Here is a 10153-nt window from a genome sequence, read left to right as displayed (position 1 = left end):
CTAGCCTAACGCTGGTAGTTTTCGGACAACACCGTCTGTAATGTGGTATGTGGTAGTTCTGCATGTTTTACTCTGTTCCTCTGATCTCTTTCCTCCACCATTTGGTGTTTTTCTTCGCCATGGTAACGTGAGGCTATGCTTAAATCTCTCGACCTCTAACTACATGCAAAGGTTGGAGAGAGAAATGCGGAGTTTCGGGAAGAAACGGCGGACACCCGTTCCCTCTCTCTCCTCTCCAATGCTACGGACAATGGAAGCGAGCCATTTCCCCTCCCATTTCCAACCAAGGATCTTTTTTCCCCCAAATTTCTTGGGGATCTTTTCCCCACATTTCTGGGCTTCTTGTCTGATTCCGCAATACGATCTCTCCAGCATCAGCCCCAATTTGTTGAATTGGGGAATCGCAGGTTCTTTATTGAGGATCCACAACGCTGGTATGTTCCGATTCCTGAGTACAATCTTCTTTGAATCTGCATGATGTGGTGTGCATATGAACCCTAAATGTTAATTCGGAGCATTTTTTTTTTCCAGGATAGATTAGGTACTGTGCTCCAATTGGAGATGATTGGGGAAAAACTGTTGCTAGGCTGACAGCATCGTGATAATTGCAGACCTTTTCAGCATTGGCCAAGTTTTCTTGGGGAAAAGTTTCATCTTATGGAACATGAAGAAAGTAGCCAAGATTGCAGGATGGTTGTTTTCAACATTTACAATTTGGTGCCATTTGAGTATCTTCGTGCCGCACTTATGGGAAAATTCACATGAAAGATTGGGCCTTTGAGCAACCTATATGCAAATTAGGAGTAGTGCCCTGACCTTTCATGGCTGTGAATGCTCGTGCGAGGTCGCGAGACTTTTCGCGGCAATTCTGGTCGGTGCTGTGCCATGCCCTCAGCGAGTGCTTCCTGATTGTAATGCTCCTGGTGATTGCCGTGGTGTCCTATACCGCAACAAGGTTCGCACGCATCTGCAGGATTCGGTCACCGTGCATGCTGTGCTCCAGATTAGACAAGGTTCTACATGGAAAGTCCTGGTTCTCTGAAGAACTGATTTGTGCTGCACACAGGTTGGAAATCGCGCGTTTGTCATATTGCCAGATTCACAGCAAGCTCGCACATTCTGATGGTTTATGTGAAAAATGCTTTCTTTCATGCTCTGGATCGGTTGGTAAGCCAGGTAACCTGACAAACATGAGTGCTAAGGAGAAGCCGGATACTCGGTCACAGTCTAGGCACACACATCTATGTTCTTGTTGTTCAGAACCATTCAAGAAGAGAAGTAATGCACACAGGATATCTGAGGAGGCGAGTGGCAGGTCTCCAGATGATGGCATGAGGAAAGTGAAGCAGAGAAGCAGAGCCATGGTAAGTGTTGGTCATTCTTCAGATGAGGATTGTGATCAATTGCCTTCTGGAGGTTACAGAAAGCTAAATGCCTGTCGTGATTCTGACTCCGAGATTCACGTCTCGGATGGCGATGACAATGACAATGATCATGCAGTCCCTTATAAAGCTCGACACCGAACCAGAGATATCTCATATGATGATGCACATCTGCAACCTATGATCACCAGCAGCAATATCTTGTCAACATCTCATTCTGAGACTACTATTCCCACAAAGCCGATGAACACCATTCCTCTAGTTCCATTGAATACTACAGCTGACAAAGGCAATGCTGCAAAATCTTTAGACCCTACTATTGGGCATGGCTTGGAGGAAATCAACTGGAGTCAGGTCAATGCGAGTAACAACGATCTCAACATGCACTTGATGGCTGGGCCTGAGCAAGTTCACCAGGAGCTTCCAAAAGAAAAAAGTATGTTTCATTTTCCAAAATGTTATAATCGTTATCTAACTCAAACAATTTCTGAGTATGTTAAATTTGTTCTGTAGCTTTTCTGGTTGGTATTGAGGAAGTCAGCAATTCAGAGGGTGTTTCAGGAAGCGCCGACGAAGAAGCTACAAAGTCTTTTGCCACTTCTGCATATGATGGAACCAGTTCAACAGATGCTCATTTCAACCACAACAAAAATGCTCCTGGTGGTAGAGCTGACCTTAGATCTCCTCGTTGGTCTGAAGTAATGTCCGCTAAGGAAACCAACTCAAGTACACAGGAAGAAGTGAGGACATTCATGTCCCAATTGTCTTCTGCCCGAGGCTTTGATGGCCCATGGAGTGATCTGGCTGCTAGTCCCAGAATCAGCATACATATTGATGAGTACAGACAATCTGATGCCAATCTGGAACCATCTGATTCCCATGGTACAAGTGAAGATGAAGGCGAAATCTCCCTTGAGAGCCTGAAGCAGCAATGCGAGGTTAACAAGAAAAACTTACGTATCCTTTATAAGGAGCTTGAGGCAGAACGGAGTGCTTCAGCTGTTGCAGCAAGTGAAGCGATGGCTATGATCAATAGGTTGCAAGTGGAAAAGGCCGCAATGCACATGGAGGCGATGCAGTATCTCAGGATGATGGAAGAGCAGGCTGATCATGACCAAGAAGCAATTGAAAAGCTAAATGACTTGCTTACAGAAAGAGAGAAAGAAATGCTTGACCTGGAAGCTGAACTCGAAAATTATGAGAGCAGGTTCTGCGGTGAATCAACTGATCTCGGAAAAGTTGATGCTACTTATGGAGATATGGGATTCAGAGTCTTGGACAGCTCAGATTTCGTGAGGAATACCTTTTTTGATTTTGAAGATGAGAAGGCCAAAATCTTGGAATCCTTAAGAAGATTGGAGGAAACACTTGGCATACCGTGCACGAATAGATATGATTCGGGTAGTGCCAATGATGGTCTACAGAATGGGTCTCTGAGAGATCACCCAAGTGATGTGCTTGGCCACCATGTAGAAAACCCAGTATCGGAATGTCGCAGTTCACTATTGCCTCCGGAACACTTGAACGATGAATCAGTCTCTTCTCAGCTAAATGATGAAAATCAATCAGTTGAGAACCAAAAATATGATTTGGGTAGCGCCAATGATGGTCTACAGAATGGGTCTCTGAGAGATGACCCAAGTGATGTGCTTGGCCATCATGTAGAAAACCCAGTATCGGAATGTCGCAGTTCACTATTGCCTCCGGAACACTTGAATGATGAATCAGTCTCTTCTCAGCGAAATGATGAAAACCAATCTGTTGAGAACCAAAAATATTTTGGTTCAGGCTCTCACCCAGATGACGATAATATTAGTGCAGTGACAAGCATTAAACAGGAAATTTCACTCTTAAATAGTAGATTCATGGCACTTGAAGCAGATCAGAAGTTTCTCAAGCAGATATTGATTTCTCTTAAATGTAGCAATGATGGAGAACAATATGTGCAGGAGATAACTACTCATTTGCGGGAGCTGCGAAGAACCGTTACTGAACAGAGAGATAGAACAGTTTTATGAGTTCAAAGTTATTCAGCATTCAGAAGGTAATAATAGGCCATAGTTGTAGTACATCTGTTGGCAATGAGTAATCACTTCGAATGTTCAGCAACATGTTGTGGAAAATCAAAATGTATAGTATAGCTTGTAGGATTAGTACAGGTTGTTCTGGAGACCTGCACTGTAACAGGTCTACCAAATGAACTGAATATCTATGGAAACTGTAGCCTTAGGTTGATTCTTCCATTAGAGTAGCTTTTGTAGAAGATCAGGGCACAATGCCCCGTTCTATTACCAGAATGAAATAGAAATTAAACAATTTGAAGCTCAGTTTTTGTTAGTAGATAATGCAGCCATCAACAATACAGGGAAGATCTGCTAATGTCAGGCATGGGTAGCGTGTCCCCGTTCTGTAAACATTACATTTACAGTGTGGAGCTTCTCTCTCTCTCTTTCTCTCCCTCCCTCTCTCTGATGGCATGACGCTCCAGCTCGGGCATTCACTTATGTTTCACCAAAAATCGTGTTTCAGTTACATTTCAATTATATTTTATAATTTTATCAAAGAATTGGTCAGTACATGGGTGACGTTATCGCTGACGTCACTCTGGTAGATAGTAGAGCCAGTAAAAAGAGGTTTTCGGAGCATGGTTCGATTTGCAAATTGCCAGCAAAGGCTTCCTACTAACGTTCTGGGAGTTGAGTCGATGATGGTTCCTGTCTACGACCCCATCCGGCACCGGGAGGAATTATCTGTATAGCGGGAGACAAAACTCCTCAAGGCGTTCAAAAAACCATCCGATCAAATATTAGAGAAATCATGACCATCCGATCACTTGTAAAAGTCTCACATGATGTTGAGGGGAGACTTTTGCGAGTGATCGTGTTTGATGTCTGTAAAAAATGTTTGAGGAACATAGCAACCCCAACTCCCATTTAATAGTAAAATTTGTGTCAAAAAATCAGATACAAATTCCATATGTGCATCAAGAAAGATTGTAACTCAATGCACAAATTTGAATTTATATTTGGAAACTTCAATAATAAATAATCAATGCACCTATGTTTAAAAACATCAAAACTTCCCATTATATGTTGGACATGTCACCCAGCAAGATTGCAGCTAGCCACTTAAAAGGCAGATTTTACACTGGCTCATCCCAATTAGTAATACTCCGTAGACAAAGAGCTCCAGCAGTAACAGATGAAAAATAGCATGGTTTGGCTGAAGGCACTGCTTGGCATCAAACTGTTAAATTAGAATGATAAGAATTGGGATGTTCCATTTCATATGCCAGACAGACACTGCACAGTTATTGATGGCTACCATAATCCAACTAAAAATGGGAAAAAGCTATAAAAACTACATGCTTATCAATAGCTTCCATTGGAGCCTGGCTTCCAAATATCATCCATCACCTGAGGGCAGCGTGATGAAGTAGTAAAGAAACTGTACGGATGCAAAACAAAATACAACAATCTACTATTCAACATGGCACTAAGCCTGGACAGCACTCCACTCCGGTGCCACTTCTAACATCGACAAGAGGTCAGTAACCACACCACAAACAGGTACAACATTCACAAAGGGCTTGCTGACACCATTAATTGGAGTCTTGGACAGGACTGAAACTTCAGGACAGGCTGAGCATCCTTCCATCAGCTCGGTCCATGTTGTTTCTTCCTCGTTGATATCAGATTCTCTCAAGAGATGTAGTACTTTATCTAGGTGAGCAACATTCCTACCTGCCCCATATCCGGTGGCGGTTGCAGCACCAACTGCATTTGCTAGGGCTAGTGTGCTAATCGCCGGCAAGTTGTGGAGGAACCCGAAAGCTATAGCAGCAGTAAAGCTATCCCCACATCCAACTGTGTCCACAACGCGAATCTACAGAAATATAGAGCACAGTGAATACAAAGAACATAGCAATTCAGGAAAATAACTGTAATTAATTTTGCAGCGGTTCACAAAGGTCCTTTATCAGCAAAGCAAATACCTTAAAAGAAGGCGCACATGAAACAGCACTTTCAGTGATCATGATTGATCCCTTGGAACCCATTTTGATGACAACCCATTTTGTGCGGATTCCTCTTCTTAGCAACTCTTGCCCTGCCTCAATCGGGTTTTGGATGTTCGTTAGTGACTCGGCCTGTCATAACAATAAACATGAATATGTGAGAAATGAGGCGACAAAATGCAAGTACATTTCCCTGGTGCCACTTTCTTCTAAGTCAGGTTGAATTCAGGAAATAAAATCTTTACAGACGCAATTGGTGCTTGCCAGTGGAGTACCTCTCAATCTTATTTCAGGAAAAGTATTTTTTTTATATAGTTAACTTCAGACAAAATTCAATGTGCCAACTAGAACATCAACAGTTACAGAAGGCATTACAAATATGAAGAAAATCTGGAATAGTATGAACCTAAGAAAGAATCCAGAACGTATGCAGTTTATAGTTGGTTTGTTTTCACAGAGAAGCCCATCAAGCGAATGAATATGACTACAAGATACCTATTGCATTGAACATATGATCACTATTCTGTAAACAGAAGTAACATCAAAACTTTCAGGAAGGCATGCAAAGCCAGTTCAGTGACAAAGGTTTATAGAGGCATTGACATCACTCTAAATCAGCACAGAACTCGAATATAGAACAGGTGCCCCAGTGGCGTACATAATCGAATAGTAAAACAGCCATAATCCTGCAAACCCATCCAACTTCAGTGCTTATAGTTATATATAGGTGAACTAACCTCATCTGACGTCAAAAGGAGAACATCGCTGAGCCTCAGAGCATGCTCAAGTGCTCTCTGTTCATCCAGGTTCCCATTTAAGAGAGATCTTCCACGAGGCCCAGGATCAAAGAATACTGACGTTCCCGCATCAATCGCACAATCAATAGCAGATGCAATCACATCAGGGGAAAATTCATCAAAAGCATATCCATTGCTAAACAATATTTTAGAGTGGTGAATAGCTGTCTTGGTCTCTGCTGGAAGTTTCTGTATCCAACTGAAAGCCGGTTCTTTACTAAAGTCTGCACGGCTGACGTTGCAAAGAAGGAAAGACCGATAAGTATTACATAAGTAAATACCACAGAAACCACATGATCAAGAATATTAGCTAATCTATTCTTGATATAAATAGGGAGTGCATGAGAACTAACCTGCAGAATCCATGTCTCTGAAACGGATCCACAAGAACCCAACACAGAAGTGTCTCATAGGCATGTCGACATGCAGTAGCATCAGTATTTTCAAGCATCCCAACAACATTAATGCCTTCTGCTTGGAGCACATCAAGAAGAAACTTTCCATAAACTTCCTCTCCTACATGCCCCAGTGTGGAACAGCGAAGCCCAAGCCTAGCCGCAGCAAAGGCCAGGTTGCAGTTCCCACCAGCCTCCCAATATTTCTATTCAGGAGATAAAAGACATACTCAGAACAGCTAGCAAACGGACATTACATAAAGCATAATAATGAAATTGAGATTTCTAATGAAACATGAACCTCAGCAGTTTTGGTATCTGCAATTTTCACCGTCAAGAATTCACAATACAACAGTCAGAAACAAATGGAATGGGTATAGTTTTTACACCCCAGCTTTCAGTTATCCACTCCCCTCCATCCACACAGTTCCGAAATATCACAGTAAATATCGCAGTAGCAGGATGAGCATCTAAAACCAAAACAACAGTCCAAAAAATACAGGCCCGACAAATGCTGGCCCAATACCATTTCTAACTAGAAATTATAAGGATTGAGCAGCACAGAACCCTAAATTATCACTATGGCAAAAAACAATTTGGTGGTGAGTGCAGAGATTCCCGCACCCAGACAAGCGAATGGGCTGGAGCTGGACCTGGTCGGGCGGCGAGGCGGCCAGGCCCTCCATGTAGGCCAGGCGCTCATCGCGCTGCGCCGGCGGGAGGCAGGGGACGCTGAGCACGACGTCGACGCAGAGGTTGCCAAGCGTGGCGAGATCCGTCCCCTTCCCCTCCCTGGCCCCGGGTGGCGGCCGCCATCTGGCCTCGTCGTTGACCGCGCTGGAGACGGCGACGGCGACGGCTGCGCGGGGCCGGACGGCGCCGCCGGCGAGGCGACGGCGGGGCGGGAGGGGCTGCGGCGGGTGGCGCCGGGGGAGCGGGAGCGGGGCGCGGGAGACGGAGGCGGGGTTTAGGGTTTGGAGAGGCATCGGAGAAGGGAATGAGGGAGGATGCGGGAGGGAACCGCAAAATTGGAAAAGGATGTGGAAGAGATGCGATAATGTGATGATGCCAATGGAGCAGCTCCAAGTTGCATCAGTGTCGAATTTTTTTCTTTGTATTATTACTCTCTCTTTATATAAGCCGAATCTATTCCATTACTAAAAATAGTTATTTTAGTGAGCTTTTTCTTTTTTATGTGGGTGATCAGAGAACAAAGTTACATCGTTCACCAATCGTACCCAAGATAATCGGTAGGGGGTCCAACAAAATACTACATGAATAAATTGAATGAAAAGCATGGCTAGCCTTTCTGTTGCAAACTGAAATCTAACTTTCAAATTCGCTCTCAAGGATGCAACAATCATCATACATAGCAGTCGATGAAGTCGCCGAAAAAAACTCACCATCTAACTTTGTCCCCATCAGCTGCATACAATCTAATTGGACAATGAAATTGCTAGAAAAAAACAATATATTTAGGAGAATTGATTACATGTCCTGTTACACCTTATATTTATACTGGAGTAGATGGGTTTGAGATCAAAGTCTTGGCATTTTCTAGAAATCCGTTATAGAAATGCCTGCCATACCCGTACCCGCCACACTCGGTAACACCCCTTATCCAAACCATTTTATTAATCTAGTTGGATCACTTAAGTGAGTTAAAGGTGTTGAACTTGTGTTCTTGAGGTCATGGACGTTCTTGAGGTCATGGACCCAAGTGTTCATTTCCTCCAAGTTTGTGGACCAATGGTGTACTTAAATGTACTTTTTGTATTTTGCAGTACTCTATTTTACAACATTTTTTTGTCAAAGTATAAATCCTTCCCATGACAAAACCCATCTGTTTTTGTTGTACTTTTAGCAAACAATACATATAATTTTTTTAATACATTAACATTTGTTTTTAAAATACACAAACACTATAAATATGTGAATATCTAATATTTTCCTCCAAACTACATGAATGTTGTTTGTATTTGGCAATCATTTTTTATTCTTGAATATTTATTCTATAATACAAGAATATTCACTAGATATTAATACAAGAAAATATGTCTACATCTAGAGCATGTTGTTTCAGGTTTTTACATGAACATTTTATTTTAGTGCATCAAAACAGAAAACTAAGAAATAATTTGAAATGGAAAGGTAAAGTATGTAAAAATAAAATGTTAAAAATATAACAAACAAGTAAAAGAAAATAAGTACACAAAAGAGAACAACCATTAGTTAGCTAGAAAAAGGAAAAAGATTATACTACAACACAAATCGATTGGTATTGCCTGTTTCTTGCTCGCGTGTAGGTTACCGTCTCAGTATTTGCCGCTAAGGGTGATGCGACCTGCGTGTGGCTTAGAGCAACCCTACCGACCCGCATAAACTGGTACCAAAAATCATATCCAGTACACTTGAAACATGTATGCGGTATAAAAATTTAGTCAGGCAAAATAGATACCGGAACACTACTTAAAAAATTCCTAGGGGCTCACTTGTTGTTTTTTCTATTTTCATGCCTATCTTCCTACTATGAGAACTACGCATACATAAGTACGAGGCCAACCAGCGATGCCCCAAGCCCGCGCTCTCATTGGCTGCCCGCTCTGGCCAGTGCTCCCACGGAAAGGTGGCCATGGAGGCGGTTTCTTGGAGGCACTGGAAGAAGACACGATTTCACTAGAAACCAGTCATATCAAAGCTTCTCGCTGAGAATCGAAGTTATATTAACACTTTTGCTATTTGACAACCGAGTGTTTTTTGTTTCGTCAACACTCAGATTTTTCTGTCCATTGCACGTGTGGTAAGTCACTTGCGTTTTTCTTTGTTTACTCTCTTACTTTTACGCATATTACAACATATTTACATGTAAATTAGGAGTAAAATTACTAACCACTAACAATGTAATTACATGTAAAATAAATGTATATCCACTGTAAATTGCATGTAAATTACTTGTATGTACATTATAAATTACAAAATTCCAGTTTTCATGAATAGAAATAAAATATTCATGTGTCATCAATTGATTGGAAGAAAAATCGAGTGATGATGAATTGAAAAACAAGCGAGTGTCAAATATCAGGCCGGCAATCTTGCCCATGGGTCTGGGCGCCCATGGGCACCCGACCCGAATGGGTAGGGTATGGGTGGACTATTTCGCCCATTGGTCATGCCCACGGGTAACCCGATTAGTTATGGGTAGGATAAGGGCATAAGGTTGTGCCCGTGGGTAACCCGATGGGTCGCCCGATTAGTATTCATAATTAAATAAATATATATTCTATATAACAATTAGTCTTTTATTTGATGTAAATACACTTGATACCACACACAAAAGGAAACACTTGGTTGCTAGGTAGCAAGACACTAGACCTAAACGTGTGTTAAGTTTATTTTGTGCCAAAGCTAGTTCTTAGTTCCTACCAGCCCATGTAAAATACGACATGGTTGCACGCCTTTCACTAGCACAATGCCTCACTAGCTCCTGAAGTGATTCATGGATCTGTAGTCTTTCAGGTAGTACCACCCCACCAAGAGAACAATAAATATAGGGATAGTTGCCTA

General features: G+C 42.2%; 2 protein-coding genes across 2 annotated transcripts; one reads left to right on the top strand and one right to left on the bottom strand.

The window, feature by feature from the left end:
- Positions 1-288: 288 nt before the first annotated feature.
- On the top strand, positions 289-3709 carry LOC124694761 (probable myosin-binding protein 4). Its single transcript, XM_047227712.1, has 3 exons — positions 289-434; positions 532-1818; positions 1896-3709. Exons 2-3 carry the CDS (start codon positions 822-824, stop codon positions 3398-3400), a joined length of 2502 nt encoding a protein of 833 aa, XP_047083668.1. The 5' UTR covers positions 289-434; positions 532-821; the 3' UTR covers positions 3401-3709.
- Positions 3710-4642: 933 nt separating this feature from the next.
- LOC124695894 (probable fructokinase-5) lies at positions 4643-7575 on the bottom strand. The gene is made up of 5 exons (XM_047228699.1): positions 7243-7575; positions 6548-6795; positions 6135-6426; positions 5377-5529; positions 4643-5267 (listed from the first exon to the last, which is right to left on the bottom strand). The coding sequence occupies exons 1-5, from the start codon at positions 7573-7575 to the stop codon at positions 4878-4880; spliced, it is 1416 nt and encodes a 471-aa protein (XP_047084655.1). The 3' UTR covers positions 4643-4877.
- Positions 7576-10153: the final 2578 nt, after the last annotated feature.

Source organism: Lolium rigidum, chromosome 3, assembly GCF_022539505.1.
Source record: "Lolium rigidum isolate FL_2022 chromosome 3, APGP_CSIRO_Lrig_0.1, whole genome shotgun sequence".
In the NCBI taxonomy this organism is placed as follows: Eukaryota; Viridiplantae; Streptophyta; class Magnoliopsida; order Poales; family Poaceae; genus Lolium; species Lolium rigidum.
The sequence above is the reverse complement of the archived record's forward strand: the minus strand, read 5'-3'. Positions and strand labels throughout refer to the sequence as shown.

Bases quoted from the DNA above. Each gene is read 5' to 3' on its own strand.
- LOC124694761 (XM_047227712.1), top strand. From the start codon at position 822: ATGGCTGTGAATGCTCGTGCGAGGTCGCGAGACTTTTCGCGGCAATTC. The intron at 1,819-1,895 runs GTATGTTTCATT...TTTGTTCTGTAG, and splicing joins GGAGCTTCCAAAAGAAAAAA to CTTTTCTGGTTGGTATTGAG.
- LOC124695894 (XM_047228699.1), bottom strand. From the start codon at position 7,575: ATGCCTCTCCAAACCCTAAACCCCGCCTCCGTCTCCCGCGCCCCGCTC. The intron at 6,796-7,242 runs GTCCAGCTCCAG...TCTCCTGAATAG, and splicing joins CCGCCTCGCCGCCCGACCAG to AAATATTGGGAGGCTGGTGG. The intron at 6,427-6,547 runs GTTAGTTCTCAT...TTGCAACGTCAG, and splicing joins CAGAGACATGGATTCTGCAG to CCGTGCAGACTTTAGTAAAG.